Source organism: Alosa pseudoharengus, unplaced genomic scaffold, assembly GCF_046254945.1.
Source record: "Alosa pseudoharengus isolate Yale_2024_CS ecotype anadromous, Long Island Sound unplaced genomic scaffold, YU_APseudo_1.1 YU_APseudo_1.1_scf_20, whole genome shotgun sequence".
NCBI lineage: Eukaryota > Metazoa > Chordata > Actinopteri > Clupeiformes > Clupeidae > Alosa > Alosa pseudoharengus.
The window spans coordinates 10,734,134-10,757,759 of NW_027468664.1; the positions used below are offsets into that span (position 1 = coordinate 10,734,134).

The window sequence follows — 23,626 nt, forward strand, 5'->3', positions numbered from 1 at the left end:
TAATCTCTTCCATCCCTCTTCTAGACCTGGCACTCAAGTTGTACTTATTACTGCGCTAACATGTCCTTGTTACACTGTACTTTGATCGTTTTTGTTTCTGAAGTTTGATTGTTATTGTCTTTGAAGTCGCTTTAGATAAAAGTGTCAGTTAAATTACAAAATTAATGCAAATATAAATATTTGTCTACATTTAGTTAAACTCAGGACCTTACATCTATTGTAAACTGGCTTGCTATACACAAATGTCCCAACTGCAATTAATGTTATCTCATGTCAGGATAAGGATAATTTTATTGCTTGTTATGCTTATAAGTGGAACATTTCGTTGAGATCCCTAATTATCGCTGAATTGTTTTATTGCCCTTTCAACGATATATTGAAGCCTTATCTTAATTTGGCCGAGGTCATTCTTCGGTCGGCAGGTTACACATAGGGTAAATAGTGGAACAGTCATCCATATTCCTCAAATAGACGGACCTTGTCAGCTATAACTACTGATAATCAGATGATTTTCTTCAGACAAACAGGCATTGGTTTCACCATAGTATACTTTTCAGTTCATAGATGCCCTTCATAGAAATATATTGTCAACCTTTGCTGTGTTGAGTCAATGGTTTCAAGACTACCTCTCTGATAGAACACAGTGTGTAGATGTGACCGGATTAACTTCAGAGGCTAAAACTAAAGCATGGTGTTCCACAAGGCTCCTGTGCTTGTTGCAAACACCAGTCAGTAAAAAGTCACTATGTGCCTGTGGTATTGACTTAAGTGGGCATGAAGGTAGTGTCTGAGTGTTTGAGGGACAGTAAGGGTGTAGATAAGAAGGTTGGGCTAATGGTAAAAGGTAGTTTGGAGTTGAGGAGTTGGACAGCCACAGGCACAAAGGTTGCCTGCCTCCTCTTTGTTCTGCTGCACAGGCTGCAGAGTCATCATCTGAGGGGGAGGCATTTAAAGGAATGGAGCAGGGCATGTGAGGGGTCATATAAAATCCTGCCAGCCAGCCTGATCATCTGCTGCTAGCACATAGAAGAATTATTAATTATTTATGCGCTGTCTGTAGAGCAAGTCGTATCAAATCTTCCATGTGTATTTGACTGTGTGCAGAAATACTTGAAAAATCTAAATTTATGAATCTAAATGTATGATATTTACTAGATCAAGAAATTCGGATCTTAGTGCTTATTTGTTACCTGAATGGGACCCAAATTGAGCAAATTTCTCATTACAAATATCTAAGTGCATGACACACATGCTTGAAGTAACAAAGAAGGTGACAAATAAATTAGGATACAGGATCAGGACTTGCTTCTCTCTAGAAAACAGAATGACCATTGTTCAATCATCTATTCATAGTTATCACTCACGTCACGTTGTTAATTGTTACGTCATCCGCTCTAGGTACCCAGTGAGAACTGCGCCATTTTGAGTACCTACTTGCGGCTTCCAATGCCCCTCCCCCGTCAGCTCAGCTGTCAGACGTTAACTATCGCCTAAACATGAGTCTGTCACATCTAAACAGCGAGGAAAATCGGAGATACGAGGAGAAAATTGCGTGTATTGGGTGTGATCCGTATACAGTACCGGGAGAGTTTTTTAAATCAGTTTTGTCCACCAACACACTGCCTGACATCCACTTCCACGATATTTACATTTACCTCATACATCATCCATCATCGTACACCGGAGCATCGCTTAAAGCTTTTAAGAGCACGGAGGCGTACAGGTATTTTTTTGCGGGCTGGGTCCTTGACCCGAAAATATGTCTCTTCAAGAAGAAGCACTTTCTCGTCAAAGGAAGGGTAAGTAGGCCTACTCTTTTTTATCAACTTTGTAAACAGCTGCTCACCGATATCTACCTCAGCTGTAGGCTAGCTGATACTCTTAGCTGCTAGCTTGTCACTGTAGGTTAGCTAGAATGAGGCTAAGCTAAAGCATCAGTACCATGGTCTGCAAACTACTTGAAAGTGCTGTCAACGTTAACGTGTTTATCACATCGACCTTTAAAAAAAAAAAAAAAAAAAAGTCTTACAAAAAATAGTGTAACTTCAACTTCAACGCGAGCACTCCACTATTGAGTTGTATCATCTTTCAGAGCCTCGCTCAATCCTACAGCTACAGTATGATATCATAAACTAGAAGACTTCGCCTAATTCATGCTTAGCCTAATGCAAAACATGACGTTTTGGATGGTTGTTGTTGACGTTTTCATGTTTTGGGGAAGAAAAGCACAGGCGTCGCTGCTACCCCAAGCAATGTGCAGCTTGTCAACTCTCTCAAGAGTAGAAATAGATAGATAGACTTTAGACTCCCCAGTGGAAATTCAAACAACCGATTTGATTTGATTACTGAAGTGATTACAAGGCCTGATAGGGACTGATCCTGTGATACTGACCATGGTAAAGTGCTATGGTAGAGTAGCCTAAGTTCAATAGTGCAAAAGTAAACAGTGCAAGGATAGGCTTGGCAATAATCTGTTGTGTAGTGGATGGCATGTCCTTACCCAGGATTTCCAGTATTCTGTTTAGTGGATGTTAAAACAAATCAGATGTCTTAACATTGCAAATTCTTGCTAAACTAATTGATCTTACTTCCTCACTTCAGGTGAACCACTCTCAAGCTGTCAACACAACATCCACACAGCCATGGATCGTGGTCCATGAGGATGGGACCATTCGTGTGGCCCACTGCACCTGCAAGGTGGGACTGGGTGAAGCTTGTTCACATGCAGCTGCCCTCATGTATGCCCTCTCAGCTGCCGTTGAACAAAAAGACAACGTGTCCTGCACGGAGTAAGACCGGCAAGGTGCAGTACAATGAACTGTCAAGTATTTTTGTGCCACATAGGCCTGTAATCAATATACCATCACCCAGCATAGTTCCTACAGAAGCCGAATATATGGAGCTATTCAACAAGCTTTATGAGTGTGACATGGAGGCCAAAAATAGCAAGGGGACTGCTATTTTGTCAGTAATTGAGGGTCATTCAGATAGGTATATGCCGAAAACTTTGCAGCTAAATTTGCCCGAGCCACTTTCAAACCTCTACAACAGTGCTCTGATAGGCACTGATCTAAGGACGTTACTAGCAGAGAGTGAGAGGGTCTTCAAATAGAGGCATCATGTTGAAATAGCATTAACCGTCACAAAATATTTCAGTGCTTATCAGTTGAAGAGGCAACTAGACAACAGGCAGGCAGTAAGCTTTGGTTTGAGCAGAGAGCTGGGAGAGTAACAGCATCAGTGTTCCATGAGGCAAGCAGGACAGACAGCGCGGTGTCCCTGAGGATCATCATCCTGTAAGTTGTCCACAGAGGCTATGAGGTAAATATTTAAATGCATAAGGAAAGACCACATAACTAAAGGAACTCTCACAGTGCTGGTATTCATTTCATTTGTCAAAGACATTTGAAGCAATACACCACGGTTGATCATAGGGTTGGCAATGGATATTCCCACGAGTCACAACTGCGTTTTACCTGGGCCACCGAACCATCTCCTTGGGAATATCCATTACCAACCCCACGATCATTGGTGCTATATTGCTTTAATACAAACAATTTTGCCATCAACTAATTCATATTTAAGTACCACACTTTTTACATTTCTTCTTAAAGTGCTATGATATAGCCTAAGTAAATACAGTGTCTGTGCAATGCGCTGACAGCATGCTGTAGGTGGAGTGGGTGTTTCACGACTGGTCCCCTCCTTTCACACCTCTTCCTAATTGATTAAGGAGCCTAATACCCATGTGATGTGCCACACCCTGTGCAATACTCCCCCTAATGGCTAGGATAAGCAATAGCGAACACAATTAAAAGGTGAATCATATAAATGATGCTCTCCATAGAAAAGAGTTAACACAGTAGTTTGGAAGTGACGTGGGATACTGTAGTTTTTTAGTGAAGTATAAGAAGCCTGTCTAAACAATTCTTTGTATTTTTCTAGATGGGGAAATAAGAATGAGCCCACAGCAAGGACACAGTACATCACAGCGATGCAAGGGCACACAGATCTTCAAGTGCAGACATCAGGCCTGATCATCAACACATCTTGGCCATGGATCGGTGCCCCTTTACACTTAATAAAGACTCTGTTATGAATAGCTGCAACACTGACACCAATTTCTGTCTATTGGCGAAGGACAACGTCATAGCCCTAAAACCGAATCACAAGTACATGTCACAAGTCCAAGTCCAAATGTGCATTGCAGGGGTACAGTATTGTGACTTTGTTGTCTGGAGTCCCACTGAGATGTTCATACAAAGAATTCAGTTTGATGAAGTGTTTTTTTAACGAGACATACAGCAGAGTAGAGCGATTTGTTAAAACAAAGATTCTGCCAGAACTTCTTGGAAAGTATTACACAGTACCCCGCACAGTGTTTTCTTCAAGCTCAGAGCAACAGCCCCAGTCAGGATGCTACTGTGGTGAACCGGATGGTGATTCAGAGAATGTGGTTATCTGTGCATCTAAACAGTGCAAAAGAGGGTTCATGTTTCTTGCTTGCAGCTGACTAGAATTCCTAAGGTGTGGAAATGTTGTGAATGTAGGAAAATACAGAAAAAATGAAGCACTTTTTTTATATTTTAAGTTGTCTAATGTTATTGTGATGATATATTGGGACCTTACCACTTGAAATGCAATCTGTAAATAGTGATTTTGTCTTACCATGTGATTTCTTCTGTCCCAACATGGGTATTTAAGTAAAATGACAAATTGACTACACGTTAATCCTCTGTTCTCAAAACTTTCTTTAATAGATAGAAACATATACTATGTAATTGACAGAAGTCATAGATGTACAGGCCATCACTCTGATGGAACAACAGGGGCACAAAAATTACATAGGGCACAACACACTCTCACCATCTTGTCCAGTGGACAGAATCCATCTGGAGATGCGTAACACAGTGATAAGGGTATGGTTCCCTGCAGAATGGTGTACTTATTCCTTACAAGACCTATTACCCTTTCTATGTGAATGCGCACAGCCGCCAGTCCCCGAGACGACTCAATTTCAGCTGGGTGAAGCTGCACAATATGGTTGGAACAAAGTCGGGGCACAGAGGGTTTGAGCTTTTCCCACCTGTCAAGACAAAGGTGGGAAGCACAACTGACATTACAGAATGAATAAACAAGGTAATACAAGGCAGAATTTAGGTTATGAATAGTAAGCCCAACTGTTTCAGAGCAGCAACAGTAGTCACTATTATATATATCTTACTAGAAAAATATCCAATGTCATTCAAATGAATGGTATTCACCACATAAAGTTGATGCAGAACAGTGGCTACAAGCATAAGGCTGTCATGATGAAAACAGATTGTCCTGCCTGGACACTAACACTAGTTGCTTGTGTCATTAGTTTGAGAAAGCTACATTGTAAAGCCCACAGTGAGCTACTACTCTAACCTTGTGCTTCTGTTAGACACAGTGTCTTAATTCCTTCTTAATGCTTAACATTTGTCATGTTATAACATATGTATACAAATATCTAGGTTAGCATAGCTCGCGATAGCTAGCCATAGACAGTAGCTAGCTCGCTATGTTATGAAATCCTTACTCACCAGAGACAAAATGTGCACTGCAAAGTCGACTGCTACCGGTGGGTGTCCATTCTGCCCTTTTAATCCCTGCAAGCCATCGTTGACGTCTATCCTCGTCTTTGGGAAGTCTATAAAATGACACGTTTGGTCCCCTTTTTTGTTGCTACATCCCACAGCACAACAGATTGAAGGCATCTTTGTTTAGGTATAGCGGCTGACGAGCGAGCTCGGAGTCGGACTTGGTACCCAAACCAATGCGTTCTATACATAGACTGTCAGTGGGTACCAAGGTACTCAATATGGCGGCGGTGAGTTTTATCGAACGTCTGTGAACGTCTATGACATCAGCTGATATTTATGAATAGACCCTTTCAAGAGAGTTCCATTATCAGCATCATAGTTGGCCCCACAAGACTTCCTTTTTAACATTCCATATGTTATCTTAATGCAGAAGAAGTAGATTGGGGCCCAAATAGAACGTTCAAGCATTGTTTTTGTTTTTATTGTTGAAAGAGTCTATAACATCAGTCCTAGGCTATGGTGATATTGTGTGTAAAGGCAGCGCCCTCCACACGGAAATTACTAGAAGAAGTTTACCACAGCACTCTTCACTTTATTACTTGGGATGATTTTAGAACTTATCATTGTAAACTTTACGAGAATGTGGGATGGTGGGAAAAATAGCTGCCTCCTATTTGTTTACGACATTACTAGGCAAGTTACCTTTCTACCTTACTTCTCTTCTGTAAATTAAATCAATTTGTATTCTCACTCGGGGGTGCATGTGCATATAGTTGTGATCTTGCCTTGACACAGTACTTAACCCTTGTGTTATCCTCAAATCTTACCGACACTCTTTATCCTTGGGGTCAATTTGACCCCAGCTAAATAAACCCTCAGAAAAAAATTATAATTAATATTGTTACCAAGTTTTTTTGTGACAGGTACTTAACAAGAGTGTAATAACCACCATCAAAAGCCCTACAAAACAATCCCACCCCCCCACACCCCTTTATGAACCTTGGAACCCTGGCTGGCAATATTGCCCATCCAGTGTCAGCAGCCCAAAGTCTTGCTGTTGCTTCCCATTTTGACTTATACAGTCCTGCCAAAATGACTTATATGTAATAAGTACTTGTGTATGTAATAATGATAATAACAATATGTTCTCATACTATTCAAATAATAATATCCATAATGTGACAAATATTCATGTATCCTATGTTTCATACAGCTGGGGTCAAACTGACCCCAAGGAACATCAATGTACAAAAGATTTGTACAGGACATTGAAAACAAATTATTGTACAAATTTCATGCTAACTCTGTTGTACCCTTCAATTGAGGAAAAGTCATGAAACATGAAGCAAAAAAAAAAAGTGAACCATATATTTTATGATGTTAAACGTTGCTTGGGGTCAAATTGACCCCAAGGATAACATGAGGGTAAAGTAAGTAGATAAACTTTTCACCCCATGCCTTATCACTGTTTATGACCTCTGAGCGTGAACCCTGTGTTATTGAGTTGAGTGCTTATCATAGGCTACACCAGTCACCAGCTAGCCTGACGTCCAGGCTAGTCGCCAGCAATACAACTACAAAGAATGTTACTACCTCAGTGCCTCTGGTATCTTACTACCAGCGGTGTAGTAGTAAAATAAGAAGTGGGTAAACTATGAATTCTGTGATCACAGTAAGGTGCAGAAGACTGCATCATGCGATATCGGATTTTTAAAAAAGAACATGTTTGATTGTTTGATGATGGTGGAGGATATTATCCAATGTTTATAAAAAAATACCAGTGGTAGTTCCTAGAGTGTTGATGAGTGTACATATTATGAATGTGGATAATACAGTGTGTTACAGTTGTTTTCAATCGCTAACAAGCGTTTACCCATCTTTCTCTGCACACTAACTTTACCAAAACACTGGAAATCTGACTCAAAATGAAATTATTCTGTCAAAGAATAACACTTGTTTTCACTTCACAAGGTACATGCAGTCAATCAAAGTACACCAGGTTTCAAAATACTGGCTATTGTTGACATTACAAAAACTGCATAGACTTTTATGTTTCAGTTTTACAGGTATTTGCATGCAATTTTTACACTAAATTTCTTGGTTGGGAACCATATGTCCACATATTATATCACATTCAAAAGCATTCCAGTAAAAAGCAAATCAGTTTTTTTCCCTTTACTATTTACTACAGGAGGTACAGTAGAAATACTGTTTACAGTATGATAGAACAGAAAAGGTTTTACAGTATTGCAATGCTTACAGTGAACAAAATATCCATGAAACACACAAGCATTCTGAACAAAAAAAACAACAGCCTTGGGCCTGCTCTTCTCCCTGGGCCCCTTGCTCTTATTCTTCCTTGTCCAGACATTACAGTGTTTGTCTTTTTCTGTTTCTAAAAACAGAATTCTAATTCTAAAAATTACTCCTCAAAGTCCTCCTTTTACTGTGTCAGTGTAGAACAAAATAACCCTGCCACTGAGTCTAAACCAGACTGGAATCAGCTGTGGTTGGCCCAATTTACCCAACATAAATCGGTTCTGTGTCAATTATTGAATTGTTTGTTTATTATCAGCTGATATATATTGTTTTTGAACTGATATAATTGCAGAAGCAGAGGTTTTTATATTGTATCTAAGGTTTGGAATATTGTTTTTTACTATTGTGGAATGTTGTATGTTAACATTAGTAAATACTGCAAAAACAATCCATAATTTTGCTGGGAGGTATAGCTTGTCTGTTAAGAAAATGTAAGCATTGTGGAAATGTGTTCACTGACTGCATATCGTGTGAAAACGACATGAAATGTGTGAATGGTATGGCCACAAAGGACCGATGCTGTGCTAATTGTATTTAGAGTTTTGAAAATGTGACAACTGGTTGGACAAACGCTTGTTAGCGACTGAAAAAAACTGTAAAAATTGCAATTGGTGAACTCATTCCTATTAATCATGAGGCATCACAGCTACACTTAAAATATACCTTTTAAGATTGCTCAGAGTAGTTTTACATACTGTAGGCCTACCTTGGGATATCTGTTACGCACTCTTTTAACCATCTCTTTAAGGCTAATTTTGTCAAATTGTTAGAGCAAACTAAACAAGACCTTTCATAATGGTTGCCTCTTAATATGACTTTAATTGGCCGAATCAACTCAATTAAAATTAATGTTCTTCCCAAGTATTTTTATCTGTTCCAGTGCATACCTGTTCTTGTTCCTCTATCTTTTTTCAAATCTTTAGATTCTATCATCTCATCATTTATTTGGAATGGCAAAAAACCTAGACTGCGTAAGGCTTTTCTCCAAAGGCCAAAGGACCAGGGTGGAGACCCATGGGAAGACCGTCCTGGGTCTCCTTGGAAAATAGTGTCTGTAAGCAGACCTCTCTGACAGGATTTGTTTGGGTGCTGCTCTTCCTGGGATTGGTCATAGGCCTAAGAGAGAGAAACACATCCAGAGGTGCCCAGTGGTGAATCGTTCTCTTAGGGGGTGGGTTCAGTTCAGGAGGACATTTGGCTTTCAGAAATCTTCTCTTTTAAGCCCCATAGCATTTAATCCCTTTTTTGCACCATCAATGCAAGATAAAGCTTTTCAAAACTGGCATGGTTTCATGACCTGTTTATAGAGAACACATTGTGTCAAAGCAGTTTGACCTGCCTACTACACATTGTTTTTAGATTTCTCCAAGTGAGGCACTATGTACAGCGTCAGGTACCAATTTTCCTATCTTTACCACCTGTGAAACATCTGGATGCGTTTCTCTCTCTTGATCCAGTTTGAAAGGGTCTCAAGGTTATATAATTTAATATCAGGCCTTGACTTCCCACCTTTAGTCACAATCCGGGCAGCCTGGGAGCAAGACTTAGGTTTAGACTTCTCAGACCATGTCTGGGAGTCTATTCTGAAACAGGTGCATGGATCTTCTACTGTATGTGTGCATGTCACTCCCTAATTCTAAATTATATCCAGATATGTCCCCAATATGTGACAAGTGCAAGAGCACACATGGTTCCCTTATTGATATGTACTGGTCCTGCCCCAATCTAGAAGACTTTTGGCGTTCAGTTTTTGACACTCTTTCTGAAATTCTAGAAATTAGGATTGAACCAGATCCTCTTGTAGCACTGTTTGGGGTTGCCCCAGAAGAGCTTCAGCTGCCTGTAGCACTGTTTGGGGTTGCCCCAGAAGAGCTTCAGCTGCCTAGCACTGTTTGGGGTTGCCCCAGAAGAGCTTCAGCTGCCCGTAGCACTGTTTGGGGTTGCCCCAGAAGAGCTTCAGCTGCCCGTAACACTGTTTGGGGTTGCCCCAGAAGAGCTTCAGCTGCCTGTAGCAAAACGTAAGACCCTTGCCTTCGCCTCATACAATACAATTTGGGGCCCCTTTCTTTCTTTTTTTTTTTTTTTATTAATGTTTTTGGCAGACAGCAGAACATACAGAGCATAGACATCAGGTGAAAATTGCAAACATACAGTCAGTTCCCTGTCTTTTTTTTTTTTTTTTTGATAAAGCATATAAACAACAACACGCACACACACACACAAAAAAAAAACACAAACAAGAACAAAGTGCCTACAAACTTACATTAACATAGACCTCTGAATATATCAAACAGTTACATCCAATATAATACCAGTATCAGGTATCTATCTAAGCAGACATATCCTCTAAATAATTCAGAAAGGGGTTTGGGGCCCCTTTCTTAATAGCATTACAAACTCTGACAGTATAGTCGATGAATAGTTGCTTGTGCCGGATGGTTGTCCTTTCTATTTGAATATTGTGGCATGGGGGGGGGGGGAGGGGGGGGGAGATTATATGGATTGTGGGCTAGAAGATTGTGTTGAACTCTTAATGTCTTCCTTTTTTTGAATTGTGAAGAAAAAGTCAATAAAAAGACCTATGAAAAAAAGTTGCAATTGGTGAATAAACTCTTTTGAGAGGTGGATAAACTCTAATAAGAGGTGGATAAAGTCTACTTCTGAAATTTCAGAAATGGATAAATTGTATTTACCTGTGTTTAGCCTCCACTACATGCTTACTGCTTACTACTGAATAAAGGATGCAAGGGCAACAGTTAAAAAGATGATCTAGGAGAACTGAAGTCTTCAGACAGCTAGATGTTGTTCTAGATAGTTGGCAAGTAAATGCAGGATCTGTCCTCTTGAAAATTAAACTTAGCAATGCTGATGATTTATTAATCTAGCCTGTTAATTAAATCATAGATAATGGAAAATGACAGCTCCATGTTTGGACATTGGTATTAAATATGATTTGGAAGACATTTTGTTTATTATTAAGCTTGACAGTCAGACTCACGTTGTAAATCACAAGATAATGCCAGAGAGTTTCAATAAGACGTTCCAAATCCTATGTAGATCTTAATTGTATGGTGTAATTTAACTTCATCATGAAGCTATGATACAGTAAAGAAGGTCTGTAGGCCTCTCTCGCAAAATACAGTTTTTCTCAGTCGCTTTGGTGGTTTTTCAGATCAGAATGAAAATTCTCATAACTATTAGTTCAACCTCCACAACATTTAGTCATTTGTGCACATCATAGTAGCAGTTTCTCCTTCCTCTGAACAATCAGAACTGAATGTATCAGTTGCTTTCATACAATTCTGTGCTGTTTTTTAACATTATCATTTGCTTATGTCATGTCAGTCAAAATGAACTATACTTATGAATGCTGAATAGTCGTTCCCAATAAAACTAATAGTCTTCATTTCATTGCTTGAGTCATTACATACAAAATTGTTGAACTAGTCACTAGTCACTATTGTCACAGTGCTGTAGAATTGCAAAGAGCATACAGTAAAAATGTACGCATTCAGTGTCTTGTACTCACTTACTCACCTAACAACAGCAATGTGTAACTTTACTGTAGTTTTCAAATGGCTGTACAAGTACTGATAGTGCTGTCTTGAGCATGTTCAGGTAGTGTCACCGAGTTCTGACCTTTTTTTGCATTGGAAAACACTGAGAGAACTGTCATAATGAAAACATGACAAAGCCATTTGACTATCTTGTTCATAAACGATGGTGTCAAGACTTCTCATTTTGATGACACTGACAGTTTCATTGACATGAATACCTGCTTTTGAGGAATGGACTATCCATTTTGAGCAAGTGACGTGCTTTTGCAGGTCATCCACTAGGTTTTGCAGTTTGCACTAATTGTTTTGAGAATTGCACTAACTTCTGTGCAAATGTTAATAGTGATGTGAGAAAAGCACCAAAGCGACTGAGAAAAACTGTAAACGCCTTATTGCCCCCCTTTCTTCAGATAATATTTTGATAGATAGATAGATAGATAGATAGATAGATAGATAGATAGATAGATAGATAGATAGATAGATAGATACTTTATTGATCCCCAGGGGGAATTCAAGATCAGTACCACATAGTGCCACAAGAGGAGGCCCTATACAAAAATGATTCTATATTGCTCTAAACACATTTGTAGCAGCAACACTAGGTTTTGTTGTAAGGGGATAGCTTTAAATAGGCTTCTATACGTGCAGGCAATGTGTCGATTAATAAAACAGTTGGCTAGCCTGTGTGACCAATGACATAGATCATTTGAGAGATAAACTGAAGGTTTATAACATAATGCATTTGTCGAACTGTAGGCTATTGCAATACCTTAAAATACGTTTAATACACCTACGCTAGCATGGTTTTATTGTAAACAACTGCATAGTCTGTAAACTTATTTTTGTTATCGAAGACCGCTAGGCGTCTACGCTTGTCACATCATTAGGAGAGACGATGTAGTGACGTCACGGACAGAGGGATGAGAACAAGTTAGTGGTACCTCACCTTACGGCAGGCAGAGAGATGGCGTCCGAATCCATATGAATAAGCAAAAAAAGAAGAGGAAGAAAGGATGCTGGGTGGTTCGTCTGTTAGGGATAGGCCTACGGTTACAGTAATACGTCATTTATTTTAAAGATGATTGTAATTATTTAGCCTGTGTGTAGCTTTCATCAAGATGGAAAGATTCATTTGATTTCAGAAACGTTCAGTCTACATAGCAGTGTTGATTTGTTGTCGGCCACAGCTGTTTTCTGCCTCCGCCTCCCTGGCCAGCCAACGCAGGGACGGCGGGAGACGGAAGAGGGCAGAGCGAGAGAGACAGGCGATGGCTGCGGGGGGAGGATGCGGAGAATCGGTGGACCAGTACCGGGCCGAGGTGGAGCGCCTCACCCGAGAGCTCGCGGAAGCAAACCGTGAGAAGATCCGTGCGGCAGAATGCGGACTCGTGGTCTTGGAGGAAAATCAGACTCTGAAACAGCAATACTCGGACCTGGAAGCAGAACAGGAGACGCTGAGACAGGAGTTGGAGCAATTGCAAGAGGTAGCCTAATGCGGTTTCTCCCCAACCCAGAATATGCTGAAATATTCTGATTTCATGTTGGCTAGTGCCGTTGAAACGAATGACATCTGTGCAGCTGAATCTGTAATGTGTACATCCCTGAGGTTGGGGATAGCCTACAACGAGCAACAAGGAACTCCTTTTTAGGCTATAGTGCCAGGTCGCCTAACAGATTGGGTTGGGTCGAGGAAGTTTTCTACCACAGGCGGCTTAGTAGGCTATCGGCCCAGTGTTTTGTTTAATGTAGGCTACAATAATTTTTGTACATATGATTTCCATTAAACAGACATAAAATCTAACATTGAAACTCAGTAGGACGCTAGGCACACGACTGTCAGGTACGCCGCTGAAATGCGCATTGTGGTGCAGCGGATGTAACTAATAGCCCACCAGTGCTGGGTGGACATGTCATGTGTCCATGTGTTAGGATGTGTTGACACCCAGTAGGTCCTATATGCTGAGGACTTTTTCTTTCCTGATGAATAAAGTGTAACATCCCAGTGGCCCTAAAGAAAACTCCTTTTAACTCCTTTTAACTTTTTACTATTATGCAAGTCTATGCAAGTCACTTTGTTGTGTGGAGGTACAAAAGAAAAACATAAAATGACAAAAGTCATAAAAATAGACCTCATTGTGTGGCATGCTCTGCAGTGATACGCTTTCATCGTTTCCAGCTTTTGTAGTGGGATGACAGCTCAGAACTCACAGCCTAGCTACTTTATAGGGAATTGTCAACACCCTGTTGTGGTTGATGGTGCTTTTGTGTGTATGTGTGACACTGTGTGTTTTGGGGATGGGGAAGATGCACACCCAGTGTGCACTCCTTTCTGTGCTTTACTTCATGGTGAGAACTTGACCTTTCATACACATGTACTTCATTTCATTATAGTGAGTGACCAACCAGCAATGGTTACATTTTTATAATAAATATAACAACCGTATCGTATTGATAGACTTTCTGGCCCGATGTTACAGTTCATGATTTGTCCACTGGGCAGTCCATTCAAACAACTTCTGATTTTCTTCCATTCTGATCCTTCTTTAAATCTTTTGAGACTGCCCCACCCCACCCCATTACTGATGCCCTTGCCTTCACCCAGATGCCTGCATGGCGTTTTGACTTTGTTTATGATAATGACCCACTGTATTTATTCATTGAGTTATTACCATATACTTCTGCTCTAGAGGAACCCCTGCGGGTGCTGAGGTGCAAAGTGTGCATTATTTCGAAGGTTATGATAGGATGGCAAAAATTGAAGCTTAAAAACACAGGGGTGTATCTCTGTTGGCCTACATCCAGTTTCAGTATCCATTTTTAGTCTTGATGTCATGTGATGTACCCACTCTTAGAAATGGTGATAGTAATCCAGACAAGGAAGTTTGAATTGCCATGTAGACTATAACAGTTTACTGAAGTCGGTCTAAAACTTACATTCAACAGAGTTAGCTTTTGAAACAGGTGTTTACAATATGTGCAACAACAAGTATTGTATGTCAGAACTGCGTCTGTTATTTCATTTACATTGTGTTGCAAAGGAAAAGGTGCATACTTCAAAATGCTGCTCCTGCAGTTAAAGAACAGTCAAGTCAGGCTTCCTTGTGTTGATATGCTTTATTACTTCAGCCATCCGAGCGCTCCCCACTTCCCTTGTCTACACAGAAAGTCCTCAGCCAGGGCCTCTTCGCCTCCTACAGCAATCACAACTCTTCATTTAATCTTGAGGAACTGTATTGATCCTGGTGCTCACGGATCCATAGATTGACAATGGGCCACTCAGAGTATGGCTTTCAGACACAACAGAGCTGTGTGTTTGTCATCGTGGTCTTCAGTATGTACCTTTATTCCACATACTGCTGTATAGACTGGGTGGGACAGGCAAGCTGACCGGGGTGACCGTGCTGCATGATCTTCCTCTCTGTAGTACAGAAGAATAGCCATGGTTTTGAGTCTTGATTTGAGTTGAGCTTGCTGATTTATAAGCTCCTCTGATGTAGCAGAGTATATCCACTTCATCCAAGATGAAGGCAAGACACCAAGAAGTTATTCTGATCTTGAATAGCAATGTGTGCTAAAATAGTGGCAGTACACTTGCTTGATAATGGATGCTTTGTGGTTATGTCAGTTGATGCATATAAGACTGTGTTGTCAGTCAACTAATGGTGGTATTTGTCTAAATGTCACTAAATGCTACTAACTAACCTTTGTTGGTTATCAGCTACTAATAACTGTGTAAATGTCATTGAAACCCCATGCCTATTTAGCTATTTAATTAGGATGAGGAAAGCATGCTCATACATTATTTCCAGATCATTTGATAACACCATTCATTGGTGCTAAATTCAAATTCCCATTCTCTGAAAGGTGAAGCAAGCTCTTTTTTTGCATTCTCACAAATCTCTACAGTTTTTTGTTATTTAACAGTGGCAATAGCTTACTGTAATCTTGTCATTTTTCTGATATGTTTTCCTAGACAGACTATTTCATTTTGGTGCACTGAAATCTAATACAGGCGGCGTAGGGTTGGCTCTGGGAATGCTATTTTTAAAGTGACACTGAAGAAGAAAAGGAGGAGCTGATTCCTTGTCTCTCTCCCTGTCTCTCATCCAGTGCATGCTCTGTTAGTATGGCAACAGAAGAGGCCCCTTGGTCCAACCTTTGCAGAAGAAGACTGGCTTTCCCAGGCCGGTCATCACGGGACATGTTTTTAAGCTCATCCGTCGCTCCCTTAGAGATGAACCTGGTGGGTTAGATGAACAGTATCTGACAGAAAAGACACCGCTCTGCTCCCTCTAAAGGAAGTTATATAAAGGCCAGAGAAAAAGGGCTATAATAGTCTTACAGTCACAAAAGAGAATAACCAAGGAATGACAACACTGACACTGTCATTACTCAAACTTATATAGTAATAGTCATCAGTTCTTTTTTGTGGTTTACTCACCATACAACCCATTCACTTTCAATGTCTTCACTGTCACTCTAGCCAACCCCAGGACCTCTTGCATACATCTGGGAGATTTTACTGGCAGTTGGAAATACATAGTTCAATACAAATTAGCGTTGTGTCTGCCACATGTTGGCAGGTTTTCCTTCCATCAAAGGACTCATAGTTATTGATATTACTTCCTATACATTACCATGCATTATTGTGAAAGTCAGTAGAACATTACTGTCTTGTAATACACCTGTATTCAGACCTATAAAGATGAATGCAGTTCTGTGAAAGGGTTCTTGAGGTTTCCTGCAGCGTTTTTCTCTGTGTGATTGACAGGTGTTTCACATGCAGTGTGGTGCATGTAGGCGGTGTGAAGAAGCAGTCATTTGTCCCAGCTGGTCTCTGCTTGAATCCTCTATGACAGACAGAATTGTCTATTGGCATCATACTTAGGGTTGTAGCATGGAACCTTGGAAGGAGTCTCTCTCTCTCTCTCTCTCTCTCTCTCTCTCTCTCTCTCTCTCTCTCTCTCTCTCTCTCTCTCTCTCCCCCCTCTCCCTCTCTTTCTGGCTCTCTGTGAGTACACGTGTGTGTGTGTGTGTGTCAGTGTGTGTGTGTGTGTGTGTGTGTGTGTGTGTGTGTGTGTGTGTGTGAATGTGTGTGTGACTTGGCAAGGAAGAGCGCCTCATTGCGTAAAAGGATGACAGTTTCTGGAAGGGGTGCTAGCTTATTGCATTTGCCAGCACACTTATTTTCGTCTGTCTAATCGGAAGGACAAGAACATGCGGCTTCTCCTGGGATATTGGATCCTACTAACACAATTTGCAAGCCAGTTAGTCCCATATATATTATCCCAGTTCCTAATTATTCCTATATTATCCTTAATTGATCAGCTCTTGTTATGATATGACTGTTCAGAAATAAGTGCCCTGTAATAGCCTAAGTCATCAGTGACTGCCTGAAGATTAATAGATGACTTCCCCATATGGTGGAGCTGTTTACATCCATTATAAGACCCCAGCCCATGGAATGAAGTCTGTACTGTTTATTTGGAAGGAAATGCATGGAAGGCTACTCTGCCGTTGATTCCTTCATAACCTTTAAATCCAGCTGCTAATATGATCCGGCGTAATGAGCTTATGGGGGGCAACTGGATCAGTGCTGCCCGTAAGTCCTGAATCATTCATCGGAGACCGGGGGGGTGATGGGGGAGGGTGGAGGCCGACTGACTGACAGAGAGCGGGGAAGGTGGGTTGCACTCTCGCGCGCGCATCAGAGGCTGAGAGCGATAATGAAAAATGCAGAGACAACGCAGTCGTTCGTACCGCCTCCTCTCTAAAAGCATCGACCGTGCCCTGCCCCCCCTCCCCCCCCCCCTAGCCCTTCTCTTCTGCCCCTTCTCTGACAGCCTGGGTGGGGGAGGGGGGCATGTGATGTCAAAACACCCACCTCTAGGGACCAGAAGCAGGTGGTTGTGGGTGTGTTTTGATAAGAGATAGAGGGGGAGGAGGGGGGAGTTGCTGTTAACACGATTATTATTTTCTCATTGAGGTGGAGTGTAGTGGAATGTCTGAGCTCCACCGGGTGGCTGGAGGACGATGATGAAGCAGTCTGATGGAGGTGTGTGTGTGTGTGTGTGTTTGTGTGTGTGTGTGTGTATGTGTGTGTGTATGTGTGTGTGTGTGTGTGTGTGTGTGTGTGTGTGTGTGTGTGTGTGTGCTGTGCTGTGCTGTGCAGGCCACATACAAAACAAGCAACCTCATCAGTCTCCAAGGCTATTTCTGAGATGGGAGCACATATGGGAGCAAGTCCTATGTGCGTGTCTGTGTCTTATATAAAAACACTCGTCCCCACACAGGGAAAAGGACCTCCAGCCCCTCAGTAGCTCTGCGTGCAGTGGGATAACGCCTTGCCTGCTCGGGCATCCTATGAATTATGGATCCCCAGCCGAGTCACATGCTCGCTGGCGCTTTAGGGACGTCTGGAAAAGCCGCTGCTCGTCAAGGTGCATAACCTACATAACAAGGAGGCGATCATTGAATAATTGACTAGCTGGTGTTGTCATGCCTTTTCCTTTCTGAATGCAATGGTTCCCCAAAATATTTGGGTAAAAGCACCTAGACAGCATTGCCTTGTCTACTGTGGTCTGCTTTTACTACATGGGTGTAAATCTTTCAATAGGAGCATGGATTGAAATCTCTCAAGATGGTTGTAACTCACAATGGCTATTTTCCTCAAGCCTGCAGTGCATAAGACAAGAAATTCATTGCTGTGTGACAAATGTATTTGCCACTCTATGTATGTGAAACATGATGAGAAATAGGAACAGAAACAGGAAGAGATGGATAGGCGAAGACAGTGAATGAGAGAGTGAATGTAACAGCAGAAGAGAACGCTGAAGTGGAGAACAGTCTGGGAGGACTAGACTGATTTATTTCTCATTGTCCTTCCATAGTGTGCATGTCTTGGTCTGATCCCCATGTAATGAAGTGGCAGGAGAGACCTGAGGGCTGAGGCCCAGCTGAGCATGTGGGTGTGGGGGTCAGTAATCTGTGTTTCTGGCCTCAGGATGAAAGCTGCCTGCAGCTCCCACATGCCTCCTCTCATGCCTCTAGTGGACGTCACTGATTGTTCTTCAGCTCAGAAGAATGCTATACATTTATATTTAGCTATCCTTGTGGGAACAGACACACATAATATCCCCCCTCACACACACACACACAAACACGCATGCTTACACACTCATACCGATGGTAATTTTGATACCATAGATTTAATAGAGACCCAGTCAGACCAATAGTATGAAAAATCAGGAACAGAGTTTATTTACAATGATGCGCATCAAGGGAGAGACAGCATGACTTCACCTAAAGATCCATCAGCTGCTCTCACTAGATAAGGAAATAGTTCGGGTTTAAGTATCCTTCCAGGCTGACTGGAGATGGCGTTGGTCATCCCATCTCACATGGACTACACTGAATCAGACCTTGATTAGTGGCAGCCTGGCAATCCGGAGCAGATAGCTACTGACGCAGCCATGCAGAACAGTGAAACACTGCAAAGTCATAATATTCCTGCTTATCTCTAAATACAGTCACACACAGATATACACAGGGACAGTACAGATATCATACAGTCATTACATAGAACTAGAATTGCGGTTCCGAGGAACTGCAAGAGTGGGTTTGATCAGGGGCATGGAACTCGGCCTTATCCAAGGATTCCAACGGTACCTCATTTATGAAAATCGGACATACGGGTCAAAAGTTACATGCACACACCTTCATATACACAGACAGCCCAGCCCAGCCCATTATAGCTCTGCCAGGTGGCTTAGAACTCTTCCAGGTGCAAGCTTAAGCAATTAGAGCTGTGATGTCACAATCGAAATTTGAATTCTGAACATTCCGCCATTCATTTCAATGGGCCCAAAAAACGCCGAAAAACGGGAATACCGCGAAAACAACAAGGGCCAGCGACACGAAATCAACAAGCAAGTTACACCGGTTCGGGCCTGAATTTTTGGAGTTCGAACCGCGTCGATAGCTCAAACGGTCTAGGAGCAGTAGTTCGGCCAAAAAGTGGGCTTATAGGAAGATATAATAACTAGAATTGCGGTTCCGAGGAACTGCAAGAGTGGGTTTGATCAGGGGCATGGAACTCGGCCTTATCCAAGGATTCCAACGGTACCTCATTTATGAAAATCGGACATACGGGTCAAAAGTTACATGCACACACCTTCATATACACAGACAGCCCAGCCCAGCCCATTAGAGCTCTGCCAGGTGGCTTAGAACTCTTCCAGGTGCAAGCTTAAGCAATTAGAGCTGTGATGTCACAATCGAAATTTGAATTCTGAACATTCCGCCATTCATTTCAATGGGCCCAAAAAACGCAGAAAAACGGGAATACCGCGAAAACGACAAGGGCCAGCGACACGAAATCAACAAGCAAGTTACACCGGTTCGGGCCTGAATTTTTGGAGTTCGAACCGCGTCGATAGCTCAAACGGTCTAGGAGCAGTAGTTCGGCCAAAAAGTGGGTGAATAGGAAGATATAATAACTAGAATTGCGGTTCCGAGGAACTGCAAGAGTGGGTTTGATCAGGGGCATGGAACTCGGCCTCATCCAAGGATTCCAACGGTACCTCATTTATGAAAATCGGACATACGGGTCAAAAGTTACATGCACACACCTTCATATACACAGACAGCCCAGCCCAGCCCATTAGAGCTCTGCCAGGTGGCTTAGAACTCTTCCAGGTGCAAGCTTAAGCAATTAGAGCTGTGATGTCACAATTGAAATTTGAATTCTGAACATTCCGCCATTCATTTCAATGGGGCCGAAAAACGCCGAAAAACGGGAATACCGTGAAAACGACAAGGGCCAGCGACACGAAAGCAACAAGCAAGTTACACCGGTTCGGGCCTGAATTTTTGGAGTTCGAACCGCGTCGATAGCTCAAACGGTCTAGGAGCAGTAGTTCGGCCAAAAAGTGGGTGAACAGGAATAATAAATAATAATAATAATAATAACTAGAATTGCGGTTCCGAGGAACTGCAAGAGTGGGTTTGATCAGGGGCATGGAACTCGGCCTTATCCAAGGATTCCAACGGTACCTCATTTATGAAAATCGGACATACGGGTCAAAAGTTACATGCACACACCTTCATATACACAGACAGCCCAGCCCAGCCCATTATAGCTCTGCCAGGTGGCTTAGAACTCTTCCAGGTGCAAGCTTAAGCAATTAGAGCTGTGATGTCACAATCGAAATTTGAATTCTGAACATTCCGCCATTCATTTCAATGGGCCCAAAAAACGCAGAAAAACGGGAATACCGCGAAAACGACAAGGGCCAGCGACACGAAATCAACAAGCAAGTTACACCGGTTCGGGCCTGAATTTTTGGAGTTCGAACCGCGTCGATAGCTCAAACGGTCTAGGAGCAGTAGTTCGGCCAAAAAGTGGGTGAATAGGAAGATATAATAATAATAATAAGAAAACTTAAGAAGAACAATAGTGGGCTTGCTCCGCAAGCCCACAGCATGGCAAAGCTGTGCTTGCCATGCTGTGGGCTTGCTGGATCAAACCCACTAATAAGAAAACTTAAGAAGAACAATAGTGGGCTTGCTCCGCAAGCCCACAGCATGGCAAAGCTGTGCTTGCCATGCTGTGGGCTTGCTGGATCAAACCCACTAATAAGAAAACTTAAGAAGAACAATAGTGGGCTTGCTCCGCAAGCCCACAGCATGGCAAAGCCATGCTGTGGGCTTGCTGGATCAAACCCACTAATAATAAGAAAACTTAAGAAGAACAATAGTGGGCTTGCTCCGCAAGCCCACAGCATGGCAAAGCCATGCTGTGGTCTTGCTGGATCAAACCCACTAATTATACTTTTAGTATCAAAGTGACCCACTAATGAGAAATGCAGAACATTAAACCACATATTGGAATATTGGACATAATGCAGAACAATAAACCATATATTGGAATATTGGACATAATGTTCTATTCCACTTTCTCTCAATACACACATGCAGTTATCCATCCACACAAATGGCCATACACACACACACACATACACAGTAATTTAGGGGAAAAGGTTCAATTCTCTGAGGAACAGAAAAGAAGATGAAGTGGTGATGTGATAGAGTGCTTTTGTGTGTGTGTGTGTGTCTGTGTGTGTGTGTGTGTGTGTGTGTGTGTGTGTGTGTGTGTGTGTGTGTGTGTGTGTGTGTGTGTGTGTGTGTGTGTGTGTGTGTGATTTAATTAATGTGTGTACGGTATGTGTGTGTGCATATGGTGTTATGTTTATTTTTCCTATTGTATATTTGCACAATGCACAAGCAAGTGTTTTGATTGCAATGCACCGTTCATCAGCCCTGTGTGGTTAGGCATGATATTGGGTATGATTATGACTTTATTCTACAGTGGATGCAGTTGGAGTCCCTGCAGACTTCTCCTCCCATCTATCCCAGGAAGCCCAGCTCGCTCACAGTCCCCAATCCCAGCTCACTACGGAGCTCTGTGTAAGCCCATCTCAGCCCCCTGTTCTAATGTGGATTTGTGGAAACAGCCCAAGGTAATGTTTAAGAGAGAGAGAGAGAAGAGAGACAAGGAAAAGGAGAGAGAGAAATGTGCCGTAACATTGCAGAGGGCTTCATGTGTTTTTGCTGCAGTGAAGATTAGACATGAAAGTGCAGTGGGGCTCCCACGCCTCCCAGGCCCGGTATTGATCAGCGTCTCTTTTGAGCTGCATCACCCCCAACCCCCCCCCCCCCCCCCCCCCCCGCATCTCAACTTACAGGGAGGTGGTGCAGAGCGCCCCACTAAAAAGAGATCAGCACATGTCCTGCAGCTATGGAGCAGTAGTCTGGCTCCCATAGTCACAGTGGAAGCAGGAAGCCAAAGTCAGGCGGAAGCTTCAAAAGATGGCGCATGAGATAGAATTAGATATTTCATACGGTTTCTCAGCAACTGTGCTTGTATTTCAACCAGTCAACATATAAGTATGACTGGTGGTTACTATAGCAAAGGATATCTCACTGAATTTAAAGCCCAGAGTTCAGAATTTCATAATTGAAAAAATCAGAATTTGTGATCAAAACCTACTTAAAATATCATAGTTAAACTACTACTACTAATGTTGGTCCCTACAATGACCAAAAACGCAAAGAGACAGGAAGTTTGTTGTTTATTTAAAGGGACAGTGTCCATTTATTAATATGCTCAGTCATGTAAATGAAGCTTATTTATTTAGTAAGCCATGTACCAGAGTTAGCCACACACATGCAAGCTAGTTTTCATCTGCAGTCCCTGGCAAGTTGATGTTAAACAAAGAAGTGGAAACAGAGATAACACACAAACATGTGTAAGAAACATAACAGCATAAACACTGACACTTAAGCACAAACAATTGCTGTAGTACACCAGTAACACACTGTACCTACAGTATATGGCAAATGGAAACAGCGCTCTGCCTTTGTCTCATGAGGAGTACTGCACAGTGCAGATTTAGCAGTGAACCCTCTAGTGTGTGCTGGTATATTGCACCCGTAGTGTCTCAGGCAGGAGGCTTTACTCAGACAGTGATGAGGCCCTCCCTCCCCATCTCTGCTTGTGTAGACCATTGGATCCCCCTCAGGGACTGTGTGAAGGGATCAGTGTGTGGGTGTGTGTGTGTGTGTGTGTGAGAGAGAATATCGTAACAGAGGGAGGGGACAAATGGAAGGAGTGGAAGTCTGTGGTGACATCACCCTGCTGTTTTAGTTTGGTTGCTTCCGTTTGTTGTTGTTCAAAGCAGACTAGTTTATTTCATTGGAGCATGTCTCTGTACACTACACACTTTGTGTGTGTCTCCATTGTTTTTGTATGTGAAGAAAAAGAGAATGAGAATGCATTTTCTATATTTAGAAGGAGAGAGTGAGTACACATTTGTGTTAAGGAGGAGAACAGTGCATATTGTACAGTATGTTTGTGTGTGTATGTGTGTGTGTGTATGTGTGTGTGTGAGGGTGTTTTATGTGGGCACACAAAAATGATATCATGTATTCTAATTCTATGCATAATGTGTGCTGTTCTGTCAGCAAAAAGAGCAAAACTGAATTATAATGTGGCCTTTGAGAGAACCCCTAACTCAAGAAAACTGTTTTGGAGTTTGACAGAGTTTACAGCTCTATTCAAAAGAACATGGTTGCAGGCCAAACTCCCACCATTTATTTCCACCATGGACAACAGAGAAGAAG

The 23,626-nt window shown here is 42.0% G+C and overlaps 1 protein-coding gene and 1 long non-coding RNA gene across 2 annotated transcripts in view; both read left to right on the plus strand.

Annotated features, from left to right (window-relative positions):
- The first annotated feature begins 1,347 nt into the window (after positions 1-1,347).
- LOC143136069 (uncharacterized) lies at positions 1,348-4,731 on the plus strand. The gene is made up of 2 exons (XR_012989263.1): positions 1,348-2,803; positions 3,946-4,731. It is a non-coding gene; the product is annotated as an uncharacterized LOC143136069 (long non-coding RNA).
- Positions 4,732-12,711: 7,980 nt separating this feature from the next.
- Positions 12,712-23,626, plus strand: part of LOC143136597 (protein bicaudal D homolog 1) — a 28,015-nt gene continuing 17,100 nt past the window's right edge. The window contains exon 1 of the mRNA XM_076297306.1: positions 12,712-12,927. Coding sequence (XP_076153421.1) covers positions 12,712-12,927 — 216 coding nt within the window. The remainder of the gene's footprint in view (positions 12,928-23,626) is intronic.